The sequence below is a fragment of the Oryza glaberrima genome, chromosome 2, assembly GCF_000147395.1.
Source record: "Oryza glaberrima chromosome 2, OglaRS2, whole genome shotgun sequence".
Taxonomy (NCBI): Eukaryota; Viridiplantae; Streptophyta; class Magnoliopsida; order Poales; family Poaceae; genus Oryza; species Oryza glaberrima.
This window is the reverse complement of record NC_068327.1, coordinates 27,434,152-27,458,675: the sequence shown is the minus strand read 5'-3', so window position 1 is coordinate 27,458,675 and position 24,524 is coordinate 27,434,152. Positions and strand designations below refer to the sequence as shown.

General features: G+C 45.8%; 2 protein-coding genes and 1 long non-coding RNA gene across 12 annotated transcripts; 1 reads left to right on the top strand and 2 right to left on the bottom strand.

Annotated features, from left to right (window-relative positions):
- The first annotated feature begins 1,686 nt into the window (after positions 1–1,686).
- On the top strand, positions 1,687–3,874 carry LOC127764332 (E3 ubiquitin-protein ligase Os04g0590900-like). The gene has a single exon (XM_052289200.1). It carries the CDS (start codon positions 2,217–2,219, stop codon positions 3,384–3,386), a length of 1,170 nt encoding a protein of 389 aa, XP_052145160.1. The 5' UTR covers positions 1,687–2,216; the 3' UTR covers positions 3,387–3,874.
- Positions 3,875–8,238: 4,364 nt separating this feature from the next.
- Positions 8,239–10,161, bottom strand: LOC127764568 (uncharacterized). 10 transcript variants are annotated; one of them, XR_008015911.1, is made up of 6 exons: positions 9,996–10,160; positions 9,803–9,907; positions 9,641–9,702; positions 9,362–9,526; positions 8,585–8,690; positions 8,239–8,476 (listed from the first exon to the last, which is right to left on the bottom strand). It is a non-coding gene; the product is annotated as an uncharacterized LOC127764568 (long non-coding RNA). The 10 variants fall into 10 exon arrangements; XR_008015913.1 differs by having other exon boundaries at positions 9,362–9,702; positions 9,779–9,907; positions 9,996–10,161; XR_008015910.1 differs by having other exon boundaries at positions 9,779–10,160.
- A 3,028-nt stretch (positions 10,162–13,189) lies between these two features.
- LOC127763919 (transcription factor bHLH96-like) lies at positions 13,190–16,651 on the bottom strand. The gene is made up of 3 exons (XM_052288724.1): positions 16,040–16,651; positions 15,023–15,607; positions 13,190–13,943 (listed from the first exon to the last, which is right to left on the bottom strand). The coding sequence occupies exons 1-3, from the start codon at positions 16,400–16,402 to the stop codon at positions 13,764–13,766; spliced, it is 1,128 nt and encodes a 375-aa protein (XP_052144684.1). The 5' UTR covers positions 16,403–16,651; the 3' UTR covers positions 13,190–13,763.
- Positions 16,652–24,524: the final 7,873 nt, after the last annotated feature.

Here is a 24,524-nt window from a genome sequence, read left to right as displayed (position 1 = left end):
GATCGGCCTTCACTATCTGGTCCATCAGATCAAATTATTTTTTCGTCGCAAGCCAACTTGATATGCTCATGAATCTTTGTCCTGCCTTCCAGTATAAAATCTCGATGGTTTTTTCTTTTTTTTTTCTTTCTCTTATTCTGAAAGTACTTCGATTCCTACCAAGAGTAAAAACAGTTGCCTCTAGTGCTAATGCAATACAACCTACAGCAATGCAGTCCATTTTATCAACTGCACTCAGAAAATAAATAAAATCTATAGTCGCGAGCTTTGTCTGAATTAAGCAAGGTATATGATGGTCGTATATGGTACTCAAGAGGAAGTGTGATTAGGTGACCAGGCTATTGTGTAGTTGTACCAGTGCAAAGACATTAATGACTTGAGTTGACAGAAGGAAGGATTAAGTGTCTAAGAAGAAGTAAATGTAAAGAAAGAAGCTGGTGAGTGGTGACCGGTTTGGTAGACCGGCCGCCGTTGTCTTTTAACTTACTTGAAGCCAGAGAAATTTTAGCTGAATGATGTGAGAGTGACTCAAGATTCTCAGATATGCGCTAATGTGCATATATAGTCGTTGATAGGAGGACTAAACATACTGCATTCTTTCATACCTTTCCTTTATGAAAATAACTCTTGGGAGTAAGCTAAATTTAATGTTTTCCTACTGATATTGGGAGACAAAAATGTTAAGATATACTCCGTATATACTCTCTCAGGTAATGGAAAATTCTAAACCTTGGAATTTTAGATAATTCGTCGCATGTATTTTACCTCACAGGAACAAGAAAATTACTTTTTTTTAATGACCGACCCCTTAATATTTACTACATTGACATTCAAACTAGACGTAGAGCATTACTCTATATGTCATCTTATGATGTAGAATAATTATTGTGCAAGCCATATGAAGAGGTAAATCTCCGTAAAAAAAAAAGTAACTTCTAAAGACGAATTTGGACAAGTATCCGTCTAAGTTCATATTCAGAAGTTGGTTTTTTCGTGACGGAGAGCGTATTCTCGGGTTCCCACTTTAGTCGGTTCATTTTGACTAGCGGACAACTAACTTGAACGAAATCGTCAGTGTACCATGGACTAAAAAAACCTTGGAACTAAAATAGTCTTGGACCTTGTTTAGATCCCAAAAATTTTGGCCAAAAACGTCACATCAAATGTTTGGACACATGCATGGGGCATTAAACGTGGGGAAAAAAAACAATTGCACAGTTTGCATGTAAATTGCGAGACGAATCTTTTGAGCATAATTACGCCATGATTTGACAATGTGATGCTACAGTAAACATTTGCTAATGACGAATTAATTAGACTTAATAAATTCGTGTCACAGTTTACAGGCGGAATCTATAATTTATTTTGTTATTAGTTTACGTTTAATACTTCAAATGTGTGTCCGTATACTTCAAAAACTTTACACCCAAAGAACTAAACACACCGTTGGTTGCTGGGTTTCTTCGACGATCTAAGCAATTTCCAAAATGGTCTTATTCCCTTCACTGTTTAGTCTTGGGATTTTGGAACACAGTCACACTGCATTTTTGTACCAGCATCACTCCATATTTTTATTACTTTATCCCAGCCAAACATCCACTTTATTTTCTTATATTCCAAAGGGGACAAACGAGGCAAAGGAAAAGAAATAACAGCGCCGGCAGAGGGAAATGAAAAGAAAAGGGGTAGTGGACGAGAGAGCAGGAGCAGTGGTGGCAATGGCACCAAAGGCAAAGAAGGCCCCAATTCCCAACCACCGCCACCTCCCTCCTCCTCATCAAGCATTCAGGCTCTCCTATCCCAAAATGCTTTGCTTTCTAAGCAAGCACACTCCCTCTCTGCTTTGGAGATTAGCTCTCGTTTCTCTTAGTAGCAGCAGCTGGTGTGGCAGCATCTCATCTCATGATCTCTGATTCTTCACGGCTGCTGCTCTCTTCCCATCTCATCTCACATTTCCCAGGGCCACGAAAGAACTGGGTTGTACTGAAGTCCAAGCAGAGCCACCTACCTTCTCTTGCTTCTCTCATCTCTTGCCACAATTATTGGACCGGAAATTCATGAAGATCCTCTGCCGGTGCTAGAACATGGCAGTCTGGGTATGGCCTGAGCAGTAAAGATTTGTTCATCTTTGTTTATTGGGATTTCTTCTTTGTCACCTTCATCCCTTTAGACTCTCCCCTTTCGACCTCTAGTGTTGCTGCTGTGCTTGTGTATCCATGGCGGCAATGGCCTCTTCTCCCCCTACAACACCAAATCTCGGTTCGCAGCCTACATGGGTGCCCTATGAGCCAACCAGGGATTGCTCCCAGGGCCTCTGCAGCATGTACTGCCCGCAGTGGTGCTACTTCATCTTCCCGCCACCGCCGCCGGCCTTCGACATCACCGGCTCCAGCTCCGACGACTCCTCCGGCCCAACCTTCTCGCCGCTCGTCATCGCCATCATCGGGGTGCTCGCGAGCGCCTTCCTCCTCGTCAGCTACTACACCATCATATCCAAGTACTGCGGCACCTTCAGCTCCCTCCGGAACAGACTCCTTGGCTCCAGCGCTCACCGCGGCAGCGGCGGCGGCGCCGACGGCGGAGACAATTCCAGGAGCCAGGAGCCGTGGAGCGTCGCGCTGTCGGACGGGATGGACGAGACGCTGATCAACAAGATCACAGTGTGCAAGTACAGGCGCGGCGACGGCTTCGTGGACAGCACGGACTGCTCCGTCTGCCTCGGCGAGTTCCGCGACGGCGAGAGCCTCCGGCTGCTGCCCAAGTGCAGCCACGCCTTCCACGTCCCGTGCATCGACACCTGGCTCAAGTCCCACTCCAACTGCCCGCTCTGCCGCTGCAACATCGCGTTCGTCACCGTCGGGATGGTCTCGCCGGAGCCGGAGGCCCGCGTTCCACGGGAGGACAGGAGAGACAACCACGAGCTGGTCCTGACAATTGACAACCCGGAGCATGTGCGCGAGGAGCCACAGAACGTGGTGACCGGTGTCGCCGTCGGCAACGGCGGCCGCAACCACGAGGCGAAGGATGGTCCGGGGAGGTCGGAAGATGCAAATGGCACAGCTGAGATCAGAGAAGACGGCGCCTTGATGCCGCCCACAAGGGCGCCGTCGTCGTTGTCAGACACGCACCGTGAAGGCCGGATGTCCATTGCCGATGTCCTGCAGGCGAGCCTGGAAGACGAGCTGATGGTGGCCAGGGAGAGCGGCCTCCTGGCAGGCTCTTCGGGGTCCTCAAGACGGTGTCACGGGGAGCACAGCAAGGACGGCGGCGGCCGCAGTGGCCGGGCATTGCCGGACGGCGCGAATATGAAGAGATTGGCGCCGGCCGGGAGATCATGCTTCAGCAGCAGGAGTGGCAGAGGAAAGGACTCCGTTCTTCCAATGTGAGGCAACCAAGGTGGTTCTTTTGACAGGGAAACATGACAAGAAACTTTTGTGTGTTCTTCCGGTGGAGATCAAATGATCAATGTGCCGGCTGCATCTGCGCTGCGCGTATGGGGATTTCATCCTGTTTTGATCACTTCCCGTGATGCCCACATGCTGAAGAAATCCTTCTCCTGCAATGCATGGTGAGTGGTGAGATCTCCTACATGTTTCTACTAGATAACTGTATAGGGTTTGAGAAGTTTTCCTTTTTCTTTCTTTCTTCCATGTTGCCACCCCTCTCTATACAATTGGGATCTGCTCCAGAGCAGCCTCTCTGGATTAGTGAGTTAGGCATTACTAGATCAAAGACTCTCCAAGTGAGAAGTGTGACACTTTCAGTTCTTTTTCCACCTCCATTTTTGTGTGCTTTTGCGTCTACCATTTTATCTTCCTAGGTGTCATTGTGGCACAATTTGGGGATTGAATGAGAACCGTGGCCAATTCAGCTTGATCCATGCCCAGATCTCATCTCAGGCTCTTCAGATGTTTGCACAGTTTAGGTGACCAGTGACATCCTACTCAGAATGCCAGCTGTATAGACATTGGTAACACATCCCAATCATACAGGTTTCTATTACGTACAACAATTTGAGTGCCCGTCCTGGTCTTCAAATAACATGCGTTTTTCATATGTCAGACTGCAGTTGTGGTTTTCAAATAACATGCGTTTTTCATATGTCAGACTGCAGTTTGGTTAGGTTGATGCAGTACTAGCTAGATGAGCAACTGTCTATCCATGAAACGTATACTCAACCCAGTGATCTCATTAGTCACAGGCTCACAGGCTTCTGATGTTTTTCTGTACTCCTAAGCTCCAAATGACCTCCATATGCTGCTGTATTGGCAGGATGCAGGTTTTCTTTGGGCAGTTCTGGCTCATTCAAAGTTGACATCAAAGCCCTTTGTTTAGTGCATTGATGCTTAGAAATGTGTACATGTTTGGGGTTAGAGCTGGCACTTACTTATCCATATGTATCTGGACAACAAGGCCCTTTGTTTATAGTGTTGTGATGTGGAATTTACGCGATGTTGTCCACTTTTCTAGAAAGAGGGTAAATCCTTCTATTGAAGGGTGGTTGGTGCGTGCAAGTTTCTAGATTTAATCATAAGCTTCCATCATGCATTCGATCTGCCAACTCGTAGCAAGTTTGTAACCATATAGAATGATGCATCCAATTTAAATTGAACATATGGCATAACTTGTTCGCTCTCCAAATCGCAATGTGCAAGCAAAAGCAATCCGGATTCAGTTTTTTCTTGCAAGTTTGGGGGATTGGAACTTATACCTCAGTACTGGAGCGTGGTGGCGGAGATAGGTGAGCGGGTTGGAGACCCAAGAGGGACAGGATTACAAGAGCGCAGGTCTCTGATGGCGGTGGGATCCTGGATTGGAGCAAAGAGGAGGGGTGGTTACTGGTTACGGCGCTACGCGACTTGAAGGTCGAGGAGAAGACAAGGGTTCAAGGGAATGGGAGGGGATGCTACTGACCTTGACGCAAATGCATTGAACGAAGAAGAGGAGGAGCTCCATCGCGGTGTGCCGGTGGCAGCGACGGCGGCCATGGTCGCCGGTGAGGAAGGAGACGCGAAGAGGAAACCGAGTCGGTCTCGGTGGAAGTATGTGCAGCCCATTAAGCCCAAGAAAAGCCCATCCTTTCTCAGTGCTACACGGCCCATATAATGGAACTTTTGCAGAAACATCCCTGTTTTAAGTATTTTTACTCCGTATTTTTCCATAAAGACCCCTTTTAGGATCACGTTCCCATAAAGACCCTTTTTTGCGATACAATGTTTTGCAAAGTGATCCAGCTTCTTGCGAATAGTTTAGAAAATCGTTGACGCTGGCTGGTAGTCGGGGACTCGAGGTGTGGACGCAGCCGACCATGGTTGATTGGTTGGTGCCGTGGTGCGTGCAGCGGTGCAGGTTTCTCTACCGAATCATGAACTCCTCTCTGCGTTGCGACTTTATCTTACAAAGTACTCCGTCGCAATACATAATAACCTAAACCTAGAACTAGATAAAACACAACGAATTTACACACATCTATCCCAATACAATAAATATAGACAGTGGCTATAACTAAATTCGTTGTATTAATATATATTGCATCCAGTTCTAAATTGCTTGGGACGAAGGGATTACTATACATTTGATTGCCTCGTCGTTATCGAAAATTCCGGAACCCGGAGCCTAATAAAATGCCCCGCACGATGCATTCGTTGAGTCACTTGCAAGTAAAACGACCAAGCAATGTTCTGGGATAGATCTGATCGGAGTTGTCATCTTCTTCACCTCGGAACTGAAATGGAGTATAAAACTAAGCAATTCAATATAGTATGTCATCGACTGACTGCTGGACTATTTTGCATCATATTGGTAGACATGAATTCTTTATCTGGGAGCACGTTCTTTGCCTGTCAATACGCACTGCCCGGATCACTGCATCAATCATGAACAATCAGTGCGCCAAGTTGAACAGTGTTTGACTGGTAGGCGCCTTGTTCGCAGGTGCTCGAAGAGTGGTCAGGCGCACACAGATAAAGGAGGAGCTCGCTCAGGTCACGGCGTCACGCTGTCACGGTGAGGAGCTCCCGACAGCGGAAAATAAATAAATTAATGGTTTTCCAGAGTGTGATTGTTTTTTTTTTTCGAAACGCAGCATACATGCAAGTGTTCATAATTAATACGCACACGCTCACTCATATGAATACACACGCAAACCCTACATATACAAGTACTTCCGAAAAGCTGATTCGATATATCTTGAGATAAACGAAATCATCAGACAACTCGTTGTAAATGGGTACATCGCCTACCACTAAAAAAGTTATCCATAAATACAAGCATTCACATCAAGTATAAAACTTAAACCTGGATGAACCGCAAGGAAAAAGTTTGCTGGATGAATTTGCATGGTCATCTAGGTTTGATTCTTGTTCTTGAAAAACTCCAAAGATTCTTGGTGGAGTAAATTTCACTCCTATTCCAGATGCTCTGCACATATCACTGCATGTTTGTTGTCTTTATCTATCAGTCTCTCACGAATCACAGCCCTTCTTTGCCAATACGGAGATTTAGCAGTAACCTTTGCTTTTAATAACTTTCTTCATCCAAACTTGGTTGCCTTTTAATATTGACTGTTGGCACTATTTAATTTTACGTCTAATGGCTCGTATTTGTTTGAAAAGTAAAAAATTAATTGAAAATGTGATATATTATCGAAGTACTAGTTATCATGCACGTGCAAGACACATGTTGATAATATATAACTAACAAACAATTACGAATGGAGAACAAAATTTTATAGGTTATCCTAAGATGACAATTTGGTCAGTGATATCTATAAAAACCTTGTGTTCAATTACAATTTTCTGACCAGCAAAGGTAAAAAAAAAATATTCGCAAAAGGTACGAAATTGCCACCTAAAATTCATACATTGCACTGCTGCTACTTCCGTAAACAAACATTTGTGATCTAAATTTAAATGATTGTCAGCCAGAAGTGATACAGTAAGTAGTAAAGAGAATAACTATCAGAGCATTCTTTTCTTACAGAAGAACAAATTAATTTCTTACAGGAGAATAACAATTGATCTTATTTTCTCATTGCCGTAAAACACAATAATTTGAAGGAAAAGGAGAATTTTCCTATTCCCTCAGCTGAATTTACCCAAATTACTCCCTAGAAAGGACAATAGTTTACGAATATACAATCAGAGTAGACGATGCATTTGATAAATTGTCTATCTTTTACGGTTTTACCTAGATACCCTCCATCTTTACAGCCAATTCAACAAACAGGATCATTCTAGGGCTAGCTAGTTTAAGAAAGCTGCACAAAATTAAGTACTCAAAACTTCTGTTAGAAAGAACATATTTATGCTCCATACATTCTCTGCGGTGGGTTTTATTTTTTGAGAAAAAAGGAAACATAAATACATATTAACATTCCTGAAAATGAATTAAGATGACCAAATTATATATTCAGGCATAAACTTTTATCTCACTTTAATCTATGCACTAAAACTCTATTTGAACTCCTAAGACCAGTATGCCACAAGAAAGCATGCACACCATGGAATCCTAAATGGTCACTCTGAATTGACACTTGCCAGTTTCTACAACACATTTAATTCCATGGATGGCCAGTAACAATGCACGTGCAATGCACGAAAAGGCTAAGCTAAATTCAATCAAATATATTGCTCTGTAGATTTACAGACAGAATAGCGTGAAGCTACGCAAATAGACAAACCATATTATTTAATCAATTGTACAAAATGCGAACCTAGCTTATACAATGTACCTAACCAAATCAAGAAACCCACTTTGAGTGCAGATTCAGTACCAAATGTGCAAAATTTCAAGTACATGACCAATTCATCTAGAGTATGAGCATTCAGTTCCAAACTCTGAAGTATAAACCATCAGAAGCAAAAACAGAGATAAAAAATTGTGGAGACAAAGCTTAAACCGTCAGAAATAATGGTGGTGTCCAAGACACCATGATCTCTGTGGACCATGTGATCGTCAATGGGGGATGACCATCATTGATGGGTCAAGGTTGATTCCGCCGGCGCCTAGGATCAGAGCAGGCAATTAGATTATCACTTGGGAGCTTGATGCGTACATGGACATGGGCCATGGGGACATGGTCATAGTGTTCTTTCTGTCCTGCCCTGATCCCCTTAAAGCAAAAAAGAAAAAAAGAAAAAAAAACCAGCAAAATGACATGTATACTGCTACCATCAGAAAAAGAATTGAGTTCCGAAATTTTTGAAATGATTGCAGCTTCAATACAGTAACAGGAAGAGATCTGAACTTCATCACCAAAGTTTATAAAAAAAGACTGAACTATAATTCATGTATGGCCCTAATATCACTATACCAGCAAAATGGCCAGTGGTTTCACTGTCATGTCAATGGTTTACATGTGAATTTCAGTTTACTGTAACAGTTCCCATATGGATTAAGCTCAAAACAAGTAAAAACCTGTCGAAATCTTTGTCACCCTTTCCAATAGGTTCATCAAGTTAAGCAACCTCTGAACCTGGTATTTCCAATAAAGTCGTTTTGATCACATTCTCATCAAGAAATGGAAAACGTGCAGTACAGATTAGATCGCTAATTCTAATTCATAACGCACAACAGAAATTACCTCCTTGGCTCCTTGCCATTGTCTGAAATGCACCTACCATCTCTTCCCAGATATCTTTTTCAGATTCTCTACACATCTATAAACTCATTTCCTCATCAAGTGAAACCTGGTGAAAATACAGGCACAAAAAAAGATCAAGATTTGTGCAGTTGCAGTGCAACATCTCAAAGAGTATGCATTGCACAACCTAATATGCAAATATACAACAATCATTATTTTTGGGTAAATACAATAATCAAACTGGCGCTTACACACATACCCTCCAATTTGCATGATTATATCAGAGTGAACACTCAAGAGATATAAACAGAGGACTCCCATATATCACACAAGCTCTAAACTTTGTGAGTTTTATTTTGATTCTGATCAATAGCAAATATATCTTTGGAACTAACCAAACAAAGCATGGCATGGACAAGCTAAAGCAGAGGCAATGTTAAGTCAATTGAGTGAATTATGCAATGTTCAGGAATTTCTGAAATCATCTAATGGCATAATGCAACTGCAATAATTTTGATCTACAGAGTCAGAAGCCACAGTATAATTTGAAATGTTAATTCGGACCTTAAAACATCATGAGTCACAATATATTTTCCCTCTCAATCTACATGGAAAAAACATATACCATGTCTTGGCCAGTAATCAATGGGGGTGATGGAAGCCATATATAACAAAAATGACAATGGCTCCTATACTTTGCAATATATATAATTTTCTTACTAATATATTGCAAGTGAACTTGCAGAGAAAAATAGAAAGTATCCATGATTGAATTACCTCTAAGAGAAGGTCTTGCTGAGCATTTGAGCATACTCTCAGCTTATCAGCATATGGTGATCACTTGAAGCATGAATCTGAAATGTCGTATCCCCAGCATTTCATATTGCACTTGCAAGGCGTAGAGAATCCATCGCTCCTTCCGTTTTACTCTGTTGAAATTAACTGCAACAATAAAGCATGCATCATTCCATATCGATTCATATATAGTGCATGGTAACCAATTGACCATCAGGATTTGGAAATTTTGCACAGGTGGAGATATGACCAGAAAATTACCAAGATTATCAAAGAGGCATGAAATTGTAAGTGGACACCAACACATATAGATATATATAATGCTACAATGATAGGCCGATAGTTAGCCATGGCATGAGAAAGTTCATAATGGTACTACCTTCAATATGATGGGACTACCTAGAAAGAGTTATCGTGGTAGACCTGAAGCGTGTGCGGAGTCGACGCCGGACCGGTACGGCGAGGCGGTGCGTCGATGATCTGGCGAAGCGAGGTGACATGAGGGCGATCTCCTGGCGGCAACGGTACCTGCTTGTGGTGGCGGCGCTTAGGGTTTTGCACGGTGAAGGGAGGGGAACAGCACTGGGCTGGGGAACCGGGGAAAGGAAGTGCGCACCGTGGGTGTGCGCAGCGGCTGCACCTAAGAGGACAGCAAAGACGGTGATCTGGCGGCGAATGATCGGGAGGCAACACGACTGCGGCGGCGCTTGAGAGGAAGAGGCTAGGGTTCCCAAGGGGAAGGGGATGGGATCGGGGGATCAGGGGATTCAGAGGGAGAGAGCGCAGAAACTAAAAGGGGATCGTTGCGTGGCCGCGTGGGACGTTGGGGAGTGATCTGAGCCATTGGATTGTAAGGTAGATGACCACGGGTCGTTGGATTTGATTTCACCGGTAGGATTGGAAGGCAAAACTCCTCCTTTTTATATTAGTGTATATATATATATTTATACACACACACTAGCAAAATGCCCGTGCGTTGCACCGGGTAATGCCGCGTTGGATAATGTTTAACTGAATGATTTTTTAAGCGGTCTAATATGACAATAATAATCACAACGGTTTTCTTTTTGTTTGGACAATTATTCCACGTGTACGTGTATGATATGAACGATGTTCCTAACACGCTAGCGTAACGATTGTACCATGGGAGGAACAAACCGTGAATGCATTAGGTTACTTTCACGTAAGAATAGATGGACATAAATTTGTATGATTAACAAAAAAAATCTATATTTAAAATAGGTAAGTTTATCATAAAACTAATGATAATCATGACAGATAAGATTACTTTTGCATATTTACTCAATCTCATAGTGGTGACGCGTGCTTTCTTAAGCTGTCAACTCTCGTGTTGCAAGCGTGCGATCTGGTTTCCAAAATCATATGTCGACTCACATGAGAAAGCAAGGCGAGTGGAAGGGAGATGGCCAAGCGGAGCGGAGCGGCGGCAACGCGGCCTAAGCAGCATCGGTGGTGGGCGGGGCTCCATCTCTCCTCCTTCTCCTACGACAGACGGTGAGCAGCATAGAGCAGCCCAAGTGGCAACAGGAATCCACCTCTCCTCCTCCAACCGGCAACGAGCGGAGCGGAGCTCTAGCGGCGTGGCCCAAGCGCTGCCCAGGAGTCCACCTCTCCTTCGACCAACGGCGAGTGGAGTGGAGAGTCCACCTCTCCTCCTCCTCCGACCGGCGGACGGCGCGTGAACGGGGAGCGGCAGGGCTCGGCGGTGCGTCCATGACAGACGGCGCAACGGGAGTTCTGGCGACATGGCTGAGTTGTCACTGCTACGCTTCGAGGCAGCACGGAACGACGATGACAATGAGGTTAGGTGCTGGATCTGTCGCCGCCTCTTCCTCCACCGCCAACATCTTCCCTTCTCCGCCCTAGGCCACCACCGTACCATCTTCTCTTCTTCTCCCTATGCTGCCGCTTCCGCCGTTGCACGGGTGTGGGGACGTCGCGCGGGGCCACGCCCCCTCCCAATGCGTCGCTTGCCCCGTGCTTCGCCCCACGCCTGCCAAATTCTAACAAAGAACGTGTAGCTTCATTTGGCTCCGTGGTTTTCAGTTGGGAACAACGGGCGTGTGCGTGGCGATGAATCTTCAACGTTGTTGCTTGGGACAGAACGCGACATCTGTGCACTGTGAATGCCTAACAGCTGCAATATGCAGCTTAAGCGAGGATTCAGATTGGGTGCAACTCTAATTGCAACTGCTCCTAACGACTGCGGCCGTGTTTCTGTTCCTTTTAAAAAACAATCTAAGTATACGGACACACATTTGAAGTATCAAACGTAGATTAATAACAAAACAAATTACAGATTCCGCCTGTAAACTGCGAGACGAATCTATTAAGCCTAATTAATCCGTTATTATAGCAAATGTTTACTATAACACCACATTATCAAATCATGACGTAATTAGCCTCAAAAGATTAGTCTCGCAATTTACATGCAAAATGTGCAATTGGTTTTTTCATTCACATTTAATGCTCTATACATGTATCAAATATTTGATGTGACAGAATTTTTAGAAGTTTAAAGAAAACTAAACACAACCTGCATGCATTTTCATCAATGGTCCAGATCGATCAATCGCTAGAGCGTTCTCCATACTCCATACATTACCCTGAATATTATTTTAAGGTGCAATACTTTTGCTACAGTGCTTTGCAACCCGTCGTCCTTATCCATCCACCAGAGCAGCATCCTCCTAATCCACGTATCCACCCACAGAGCAACCGGTATGTTCTCTTCCCCCTCTCCCTCAGTCTGTCCGTTCTCCTCCCCTCCCAAGCTCGCCCCTCCTCGATCCGCTTCGACGCTCCACTTAGGCACTCACCTCCCCCCGTGCGACGACCTCCTCTACTGCTGCCGCTGCGGGCGCTTCTCTCCGAGCCTGAGCGGGCGGTGGAGATGAAGATGGTGGGCGAATCCGGGGGGGGGGGGGGGGGGGGGGGGGCGCTCCGGCCGGCCACCACCTCAACCCCGTCCACCTCTCCTTGTGGCGGCGGCCCCCTTCGCCGGCAGCGGCGACGACCTCCTCTCCATCCCCCTCTTCCAGTGTTGGGCCGGCAAAGGATCAGGCGGCGGTTGGAGCGGGTGCTGCAGCGGTGAACACGACGGCGACGAGAGCGGTCGCGGGTGGCGGTGGTGGGCTCGCTGAGGCTCCACCATCCCCTCCTTTTTTTTGGGCAGTTTTTTCCTCTTTTTGATTTTGATTTTCCCCTTTGTTGTGATTGAATCTGTGATGAATCGGTTGCCCGACAAGGCGAGTCTGTGATGAATCGGCTGCGAATCTGTGGGTGGTTTATTGGGTTTGATCTTTTTTTCCCTCTCTTTTATTTTATTTACTCTTTTCTTGTGATTGAATTTGTGATGAATTGGCTGCCCGATGAGGTGAATTTGAGACGAATCAGCTGGGAATCCATGCGTGTTTTATTGGATTTCAATTTTGATTTTGTTGTTTACTTTAGGCTTTTTTTCCCCTTCAATTTCGTTTATTTTTTTTCTCTAATTTTACTGTTTCCAATCTTAAATATTGAAGTGCCTCATCTATCTTAATTTGGGCTTGTGGGCTTAATGTGGCAAATTGAAGTAGGAATCGGTGTGGGGTATTTTTTGTGCGTGATACTTGTGTGCGGTGGGAAGAAATCAGATAACGCGGGTGGGAAGAAATCGGATAACGCGGGACGAAAAATCGCTGGTGAAAAGGATGTGACGACAGGAAAAATCCGAATATTTATATTAGGTATAGATATAGATGTGGTACTACAAATATAATCATACAAAGTTCATTCATCGCAGGTGGACCAAATCAACATGCCATATCAGCGTAGACCACTTTTCAAACCGTCAAACGGGTTGATTTGCTCCTGGTGGTCGGCGGGGCTGGTTGGAGATTTACCAGCAAGCTGGCCTTCGGCCTTATCACGGCCCACAAATCGAGCAAATCACACGGTTGATGGACTTTGAGTAGGCTAAAGCCCGCCCTTGCCATGAAGCAGTGGTAACTCACATGGCCCATTGTAAGCCAGTAACCTCATAAGGCCCGGTTCGGATAATACGAATCTCGAACTGTTCCTTCCAATGTCGCTACTCGCTAGTCGCTCTTATTACAGAAAGGCCAGGCAGGATACCGTACAGGTACAGCAATACAACATTCTGTTTTCAGAACGAGAAACAGACAAGTACGCCCTCGTCGAGAGGCTGGGACTACTGGACACATAGCATTTTGCATCTACTAGTACAACTAGAACTAGATCTAACCTGCCGGGCCACTACACAGCAAAAACGTGACGAGCCTAAAAAGGGGAGAAAAACGGGAGCGCGGCATACAGTACACGCGACCACACAAACGACGACATGTAAGGCACTTGGAGCGGCTCAGTACATGTACGTCGCGAGTTCTCTCTTCGCCACCGCCGCGGCCGTCGCCGTCGTGGTCAGTTGCCCCGCCGCGAGGAGATGCTCCGAGGCGGCCGCCTCCGCGTCGACGATGCAGAGCACGTGGTGCACCGCCGCCGCGATGTCGTCCACCGTCGTCAGGCTGCATCCTTCCTCCACCTGTGCAGCACACGGCCACGCAAAGACAAGATTAGGATTAGACGAGAACTAATGAGATTGCGTGCATGTGCAATGGCCGGTTAGGGAGCGAAGGAATCTGCCACTAGTCGCAAAAAAAATGCCGTAGATTAGCACTACTCGCACACAGATTCCATCGGGAAACTGTCACACACTGTCATGGCTGAACACCAGCGCTATACTTGTGCCTACTGTAGCTATAGCCTTTTCTGCTCAGTTCTCTATGCCAGTCGAAATCTATAGCATGGCTCAGCTCAGCAGAAAGGATTCTCCGTGGCAGCGTTTTTCTTACACAATCTGGACTGACTGATGCAGTAGCTTTTTCGTGAAGCGTCACACTACGCACAGCTTAGGCCAGTGCTTACTAGGACTACCAGACCACTAGTAGTACTGTGCGCTACTCACCGTTTGGACTTGACAAGTCCTTTGGCTGCAGGGGCCCGACCTGCCTACTCCTACTGAAATACTCCTACGGAGTATCCGGTCAAAAGCGAACAACAAGCGAGAAGGGGAAGCAGGAAAGGACTCAGGTGGCCAGGCACTCAGGCTCCTAGTCAGGTCCATCGGATTCGATCAAATTCTGAGAAATTTTTTTGCGTCTCGAACAATGATGCTTGATCGAAAGCCGATGGGTGAAGCGATCTCCATCTCTGTTCATCTCTTGTTTCTGTTCATTATACTGTTTGGGGGCCTGCACGACTGCGTCCTTGATGCGATGACCTATGCCTGTGCTGTGCAGTGCAGGCAGGAGAATATCTGACACGTTTTCTTTTCAGACGCTATACCAATCAAACACCGTCTCTAATAATCGTCCCAGATTACTCCGATTAATTAACTCGGTTGAAGTGACCTCATGATTCCCAAACCATGCATGGAGACACGCACAAACGTTTGTGCTGGTGGTATCGCTCGGTTTGAGCACCTGGCTAGCTACTGCATCGGTGCGCGTTTCAGCGCGAAATGCGTGTGAAATGCAGTGGCCGAAAATTGAGGCACTTTTGTTGAAAAAAGAACTGAAATCAGTGCACGGCTGCAGACGCAGGCGATAGGCGTAGGCGTACCTTGACGCTGAGGGTGTAGAGCACAAGGGAGTCCAGCGTGGTGACGTTGAGGTGCAGCACGGTGAGCCGGAGGGCCTGCAGGCCGGCGATCATCTTGAGCAGCTGCCCTGGCCGCCGCGGTGACATGACACGGACGCTGGCGTGCGTCTCGACCAGGCTCACCTCGATGTCGGCCAACCCGGAGCGGTGCTCGGACTGGAGCGCCGCCGCCACCGTGGCCGGCGACGACGACGACGCCGAAGCCGACGCCGACGCAGACGCCGCGGTGGTGGTGGTGGTGGAGTCGCGCGGCGAGTGGCACCACACGTACTGCGGGTACGCGAAGAACTGCGCGAACGGGGGCGCGTCGGCGGACGGCGCGTCCTCGGTGACGCTGCTGCTGCAGTTGCTCGTTGTCGTCGTGGGCTCCATGCAGCCGCCGGCCCCGACGTTGCTGCCGCTGGCGTTATGCATCGGCGTTGCGTCGTCGCATCTCGCCTTGTGGTGAGGGAGCAGCGTTCGCTTCTGCGCCTCAAGCGACTGCAGCTGCTGCTCGAGCTCCTTCACGAACTCGATTGCGCCTCCCACAATGGACGCCTGGTCGCCCTACACAACATTTAAAAATGATCAAGAACGCATTAAATTTGACATGACAGGCCCATCCAGGCAACTCTCTATGTGTACGAGTGAATTAATGATAGGGGAGACACATTAATGGGCAGAAGGTTTCTGTGCAAAGAATGGATGCTTCTGTTCATGAAAAGAGATTGAGCAGTAAAGAGAAGATACGCCATGAGTAATGGCGGACAATGGCGCCATGGCGGGGGAGTCTCTTTCGGCCAAACATTCTCTCATTGCCGTTCTCCTCGCCGGTTGCTCCGACATCGCTTTCTTGCTCTTTGACAAATGGGAGCAACGCAGATATACAGAACAAAAGAGGGTAGAAACACTTGACACGAAGCGATGTCGGTTTGCTAAAAAAAAACCAAAACAGAGAGGGCGAGAGAGACGTGTGCCGGCGCGCGTAGTACGACGTACCCTCTGGACGTAGGGCTCCGGCATGAGCGACCGGAGGACGGCGAGGTACTCGTTCATCTGGCGCCGGCGGTTGCGCTCCACGGCGATGTGCGTCATCCGCTGGGTCTCCGTCTCCTCCCGCGACTTGCAGCTCTTCGCGCGCCGCCGCCGCTTCTTCCTCGGCGGGGCGGCGTCCGCGGCCGCGGCCGCGGCCGACGACGTCGCCTCCTTCTCCCCTGTCGCCGTGGCGCCGAGGATGTCAGCGTCGCAGAAGGCGGCGGCATTGTCGAAGAGGAAGCTCGCGGCGGCGGAGGCGTTGAAGGTGTCGTAGATGAGCGCGGTGTCGCTGCAGGGAGCGCACAGCGCGTCTACTAGTGTGCTCATGGTCGTGTGTCGTGGATGGCCTCAGCTCTCGGCGCGTACTACGTTGGCTGGTGGCTTCTCGTGTGTCGCTACGCTTTTGGGTGGTTTTGGGCAACGAACGGTGAGCCGCGGCTACTTATCGCCTCTTTGCTGCTGCTGACTTCTGAGATTCTGAGCTCGTCGCGTTGGTGGGATGCGTATGTTTCTTTCTCGCTAGCGGTGTGAGCTGGTTATATGGGGAAAAGATAAGGTTTAGGCACAGCAACAGTGGTGGGATGTGCGGCCACCCAGACAGCCAGGCAATGAAACTATGCAAGCGGTAGAGAGAGGGAGAGCTAGAGCAGCAAAACTATAGCTGTGCTTCGTTCAGTGGCACCAGGTCTCTCTCTCTCTCTCTCTCTCTCTCTCTCTCGGCCTGCATCCAGTAGAACAGGCAAAAAAAATGATCAGAAAGCTGAGTGGGCTCTTCTTCGTTGCGTAATCGAGCTGTCAGAAGGGAGGATGGGCTGAAAAGTCAGAATGATCCCAACTCGCCTAATTGTAGGGTTTGCTGTTTCATTAGAGCAAACACATATAGCAACTTGTCTCAAAGTTATGGAAACAATCGTAAGGTCCATTTAATTTGGAAGAAAAACATATAAATTTTGGAGAATTTTAATACTAAAGAAAAATTATATGAATACCTTTAAATCGAAGAATTGAATCTTATCTAATCATTTAAAATTTCTATGTAATGGACAATACTATAGAGATTTTAGAGGAAACTTGGCAAGAACTCAAAGCTCTTCAAAAATTTCCTTTGAGTCTATCTCTCTCATCCGATTTCATTGTTTTTCATACGATCCAATCAAACGATCATTTCTATATATTTCCTGTGTTTTGCAAATTCTCTGTTTTATACTTACATTCATGTCAGAATCCTATATTTTTTCTATTTCTATGTTTTTTTTCATTTCTACGATTCAAATCGAACCTAAATGGGTAAACGGAGTAGCTTTCTAACCTTGGGTATGACAGATCCTGACGGGCAATCATGGGTATTGTTTATGCCCATGGATAATCCTTGCTCTGACCAGATATATGTGTTTCCGTCTTGTGTTTAATGCTGATTTGGGAACTCTTATTTAGAATGTTGTAAATTGCATTCTTTGGTTTGGAATGTTGATGACTTAATATTTGCTAGCTTGTGGTCAAATGTCAGTTTGGTTTAATTATGTGAGCATGGATATACTATTAATGGTTTGGAATACCCAATAAAAACTCATTGGAAATTAGGTACTCGATGGGCACATCATAGGCATTTATTTTGTGCTCATGAAGGCGATCAGGATCGGGTTAGTCAAGAGTATCGAGTCTTAGGTCAGGTGTGTTCTTGCTACATCAAGTTTGATAAAGCCCCTTACCATCCACACTCTAAGGGCCCCTTTGAATCGCGGGATTGAAAAACGGAGGAATAGGAAAAACACAGGATTTTGGTAGGAATGCAAGTGTAAAACAGAGGATTGCAAAACACGGGAAAATATAGGAATGACTGTTTGATTAGACCGCAGGAAAAATGCAGGAATCAAATGAGAGAGATAGACTTAAGGAAAGTTTTCCAAGAGGTTAGAGTGGATGTTAACTTTCCTACGTTTTTGCTCTAGAATTGTAGGAATAGGAAAGTTTCCTACGTTTTTCCTTTTCTTGTTCCTACGAATCAAAGGCATGAATAGTGTAGGATTTCAATTCCTTTGTTTTTCCTCCATTTTTCCTCCAATTCAAAGGGGGCCTAAGTATGGAGATGTAAAGGCTATAAGGAAAAGCGTTAAGCTTGACTAACCTCCTCAACTATGAAACCGGACATTTAACATCCACTAACTCTTAAAACTAGACAAATTACTCCCCTTTACTCAACACACAGTGGCCTTGGAATTATGTGGTGTCCAATATGGCATGAGATCCACCATTTAACCACCCCTCATCTTCTTCCTCCCTTCTTATTTTTCTCCCCTCTCCTCCAACAACCTTCGTCACATTCGCAACCTCCACTCCCATGACTGCAAGGTGGTGCTGACATGATGAGCTAGACGGGAAGTAGGATGGTGAGAGAGGAGGGAAATTATATGGCAGCACCATCTCTTCCCATAGCGATGACGCTCTCCTAGAGGCAGCTCGGAGCTCCGAAGTAGTCCCATGGTGGTGGTTGCCGGGGGTCCTACAAATGGTGGCCTTGCAACTCGGACTAGTACATGGCATAGTTATTAGGACCCGACCGGGAAAAACCGGAACCTCAGCCTCGACCGGTCCGGTCCTCTTAAAAGATCGGGTGTGCAATTGAACCGGCGGTTTTTATATAAACCGGGCTTTGAACTGGAGTGGTCAGACCGGGTAAGGCTTTTGTTGATGGGCTGAGGCAAGGCCCACTGAGCAAACCCCACCAAAAATCGCTAGAAGAGGGTGCAGGAGTGGGGATTCGACCTCCGGTCACATGGCTGAGAGCAGCACGCGCTAGCCAGCCCTCCATCTATTCACTTATGTTGGTACGAGACATTTACGTCATATTATACATCGAACCGCGGTTGGACCGGCCTAACCTAGTCGAACCATCAAAAAGGTGAACCGAGAGCTCGACCAGTTCATTATCCGGTCCGGTCTTAATAACTATGGTACATGGTGGTTGTGGCAAATGGCCTTGCAGCTTGGAGGAGTCCGTGGTGGTTGTTCAAGCTTGGTACCACTAAGAGAGCTCAATAGGGGAGCTAGTGTAGGATCGTAAAGGGTCTTTCCCACCCCAAAAGCTAGTTATTGAGGCGAAGGGCTCCCCCACTTATATATTAGGACCCTTACCCTTCCACAACCAATGTGGAACTATTCAACAGCTAGTTCAAGGCAAGCTCCTCTGTCATCCAGTCCACTGCCATCTCATCATTCCCGAGTCTTCGCTACGACATCCTCTCACAAAGTTGTCGCCTTGAGAAATGACCCTTTCTCTCAGATCTCTTGCTCTCTCTCGTTGGTATTGTTTGAATAGTGTTTCTGCAAGGAGACAGGGGCGCCCTAGAGAGGTGATGACAAGTGGACCTAGCTCGTTGGACTATGATGGTGAAGGAGATGGGAAAAGAGGAAGAAGATGGATAGGGATGACATGTGGGTTTGACTATATTTTTGTAACGTGTGTTTCAAGTAGGATTGATATTATCCTGGTTCGAGTTGGAAAGAGGAGGGGGGGAGGTGTTAAATTGTTTGTTTCACATGTAAGGAGGGTAAATCATTCTTTCACTATGTTTGGAATAAAGGCTGTGTTTAGACCCAAACTTTGGATCCAAACTTCCAACTTTTTCCATCACATCAACCTATCATACGCACACAACTTTTCAGTCACATAGTACCAATTTCAACCCAAACTTCCAACTTTGGAAGGAACTAAACACAGCCAAAGTGGACTTAGGGTGAGTTTGTGTAGACCCCCGATTTTGGAAATCGGAAATCATCTGTGTTTATCCGTACCAATCCCTAGATCAGTAGTTGGTACACACATACATAGTTGAATCACAACATATCACGAATAAATTCAGGCTAAAAGAGTTAAATACTTACATTAGGGCCAGGTGGGCCAACAACTATCAGAGAATAACAACGGAAGACAAAATAATATAAGGGCCCGGTTAACATGCCACAGGCAGTCCCCTGGGGAACGAGACCTAGAACAAGACCGCACTCCGATCATCTTATTGGATACGCAAGCGTACCGACAAGAGCTTCTCTTCAACACTCTCCTAAAAGATATATAAATAGCAAGGGTGAGTATCAATGGTACTTAGCAAGCCACCACAGCAGCAATGCATATGATAGAGGGTATTTCAAGGAAGGGCTCCAGGTTCTTTTGCGTAAAGCAAGCTTTGCAAATCTTTTCACAAGCCTGAGACCTAGCATAGACTGATCAAGTTTTAATACCAGTGTTCACATTAAACAACAACGGTTCTGTCCACCATCCATTGTGATCCCATGGATAGCTTCCCGCTATTGAATCGTCATGGTTTTCTGAGGACGTCCACCTTCCCGCCTCTCAGGAAGTGGCTCCATCAACATAAAATCATCATGCAATAACCCATCCCACACAAGTTAAGAATTTAGAGTCTAGCCAAGTGTAATACACATCCCGGTGCTCAATAATCGCAAGCACGGCTATTCGAATAGATTTGGTTTATTCATACTGCAGTGGATGTACACTTTACCCGCACTTCGCGACTGCCCAACACATGAGCCCGTCCCAACACATGAGACGCGTCACAACAAAGCTTTTCGATAACCTCGCATTGGCAGTACCCGCTCCATGAACTTTACATCCTCATGCACTCTAGGCGTACACGGTTTCTAGCAGTGAGAGGAGTTCTGGCGCACCCGGGAAGGAAAGACTCACACATGCATTAAGTTATAATTATGTTTAAATTCTCACATGGCAGTCCTACCGATGGCGACACCACTGTAGACACCCGCCTCGCGGTTCTACCAATGGCTGCCCCACCGTAGAGCCCCTGCCTCACACATCAAGAAACCACTATGCATGGATTCCGCTCAGCTATCTACTCCGCCAGGTCTATACCCATACGAGAAGTGCGGTTGTACGGGAGTCGTTTCATGCTTAACTTCATGGCTCGGTCCTTAATTGACCGGGGACGGTACTAGCCTTTTCCGGATACCACCCAAATCCTCCGTCCGCCCTAGTCGAAAATAGTTGTTTAATTTTATTTCTCCTTTCACAAATCATGTCATCAACATCATGGCAATGTAGCGCTCATGTCTCCACATGCCGCATCTCAATACCTTCCCAAAGGTAATTGCCCAAGCATATAGCATTTGATAAATATGAGAATGCATAATTCTAGAGTAGCATTTCTAAGCATTTGTCATAGTTGACTAGGGACTCATACGTAATCATGGTTACAAGGGAATAAGGGTAAACAATAATCAAGGCATGGCATAATCACAAGTAGGATGTTCATCATTGCATGCAATTTTATTTGTAAACAAAATAATTTTCGCAATTAGGATCAACATGTTCAAGGAATAGTGATGACTTGCCTTCTCAGGATAATTCTTATTATTGATATAATCTTGATCAACCTTCACCTCCTGGAAGTTGCAGACGTTGCCTCACGACTAACCGATACACAAGGTCTATAATACGCGAGAAAAACCAATATTCAAACAACAAGCAAATATGCACAAGCAAAAGATAATTGTTGGGGTCGATCCTAGGGTTGCTCATACTATTCGTGTTTGCTAATGGATTTCAATCATGCTAGGGCTAAGGCTTCTTAATCTTTCTATTGTCATCATGGTCGATTTAGGAGTTAACCAACATAGCATTTATGGGATACATATATATTTGTCTAATCGGCGATTTATTATATCAAATGGCTATGGAAGGATTATGGCTATATATGCATCTATCTAAATAGCACGGTTACATACCAGAGGTTCTGTTGTTAGATGGATTTGGGATCAAGCAATTAATCGCAGGGAACCATTTGTATTATTATTTTATTGATGGAGGCTTTGCTTTAATTATGAAAATATTTTACTTGTCACAATAAATTAGAAAAGGTTAATAATTATCCATGCTTTGTATGTTAGAGTTGTTTAGGTTAATCATATTATGGTTACAGATTATCCCTTAATGAACAATCCTAACTTACAGTTGAACTATAATTATATGAGGTCAAGATTTATAACTAGTATTTATCCACCATACATGTTTGTCATATACTCCTTGGTTTAATATATGCTAAAGGTAGGTTATTGTTCTTATGTATGATTTTAAATGGATTGTACAGTATATGTGATTTAAGTGGGTTGACAAGTGATTTTACTCTTTGAGTAATTATTGGATGCTAACCGACTCAACCTTATTTGGGTGGTTCTATCATAACAATTCTGTACCTATTCCTCATAAATAAATTAAAGACTCATCTATCTGTATTCATGTTTGATTTACCTAATTATAAGGCTAACTTTATTATTTAAATAATCTATAAGTCATGGGATTTAATTATACAACCATTTAATAGTACTAGTATCTTCCTATACATTAATTTGAGACATCATTTAAAATTAGTTTGTGTGGTTGTTACATTGACAAAGCATGTTAGAGACAAATATTCTTACATCTACCTTACTGTAAAGTACTAATTTTATTTGTTAGCACATTTTTAAGTTGACTATTATGCATTATCTTAGTATTAATTATTTAATAATTATAAATGTATTTTATCAAATAGTGAATTATATACCATTGGAAAGCTTATGAATTTAGATAAATTTAGGTTCAAGTTTCACTCAAATCCGAGTTAAAATGAGAGAGTTACGCTAGTTTAAAGATTCAAATTTGAATAAATCTGAGAAATTGTAAAAAGGTACTGTTCCTAATCCATTATTTTTATTCCTAAACTTTATCCAAAACTCCAAGTGACTGACATGTGGGGTTTAGGATTGTATTTGCTTTCCTACCGGATTATTTTTCTAAAGCAAATCCTATGAACCATTGACAGGTGGGCCCGACTGCTCTCTCTCTCTCGTTCTTTCTTTATCGTCTTCTACCTCCAGCCATCGGCCGAGCAGAGCACGGCGCGGCTAGGCCCGGGCGAGGGCGACCCGACGGCGACCAGGGGAGGGAGCGGCAAGGCTCCGGCGTCCACCTGCTGGCGGTCACGGCACACACCTGCCGGCGGTCACGGCGCAGGACGGCGCGGGGGCGAGCGGCGCTGCAAGGCCGCCATGGCCGGGCACGGGTAGCTAGGTGCTAGGGCGATACGGAGGGTTTCCGACCGAATTGGTGAGGGCGTCAGCATCTACGGCGTGTGAGGGTTCCATTTTGCTGGCTAGATGGAGAGAAGGGGCTCCGGGATGGCTTGTCCACAGCGAGCTCACCGGCGGCAAAACGGTGGCCGGACCGGCATGGCTACGGTTGCTAATTGGCGAAATTAAAGGGGGCTCTAGTTTCTACGGAACTAGGAGAGGACATAGGAGCGAGGACTTACCGAGGGATGGAGGAACGACGAAGCTCGGCGGCGTTGGTGGAGCGGAGAAGAAGCTGCCGGCATGCACACAAGGTGTTTAAGAAAATGCATACAAGGGAGAAGAAGAGGCAGAGAGGGGTGGACGAGCTCGTGGGGGCTCTTGGGGCCTTGTGATGGCAGCCAACATGGTGTGTGGGGAGGAAGGGAGATGGGAGGGGGTATTTATAGGGTGTGGGAAGGGTGACTTAATGGTCGACGCGACGGACGGCGCACGGGGCTCGAGGACGACATGATGGCGCACGGGGCTCGAGAGCGACGTGATGGTGCACGGCAGCGCGGGGCTCAAGGCGGCGACAGTGACACGCGGCGACGCGATGGCGTGGCAGCGGCACACGGGGCGCGAGGCACTGATGCGATGGCGACAGCGACGCGACTGGTGCGGGGCTCGGCGCGACGCGGGTGACGGCGACGGTGACACGAGCGGCGCGGCGCAGCCGACGGCAACGGCGACAGCACGCAGTGGGTTGGAGACGCGCGGCGACGGCGACGCGACATGATGCGGCGGCGCGGGGCGCGAGTTGGCGCGCAGCAGCGGTGGCAGAGCGAGGCGACGGCGACGGCGCCGATGCGGGCGGGGCTCGAGGCCGGCTAGGGCGGCGCAGCAGTGGGGAGAAAGAGAGCTGGGATGGCTAGAAACCAAAATCGAACACCTAGGGGCTAATGAACAGTGCTAGCCAACTATTTTTGATTTTAGAGGGTACTTTGCAATTAGGAAAAATATACTGTTGCCACTAATTTTGTCACAATGTAAAAATACACCAATCCTAAGTTATTCCATTGAAATTTGTATTCAAATTTAATATTGAACTTATTTTTATTTTTATTATATATTTTTCTAAGTATTCCTATTTTCCTACTTTTAGGTCTTTGGTTGATTTATAAATTGAGAAAAGTTATAAATTAAATTTGTATTACTCCTAAGCATTTGGGTGACCATATTAAGTGTCCAAATGTGAATTTTCCCAAAATTTAATATTGTCCAATATTTAAGATTTATTAAAGATTCTATAATTTCCTAATGAGACCATTATTAACACAGTAACACATTAGCTCAATTTATTTATATGTTAGTTTATTTTATGGAG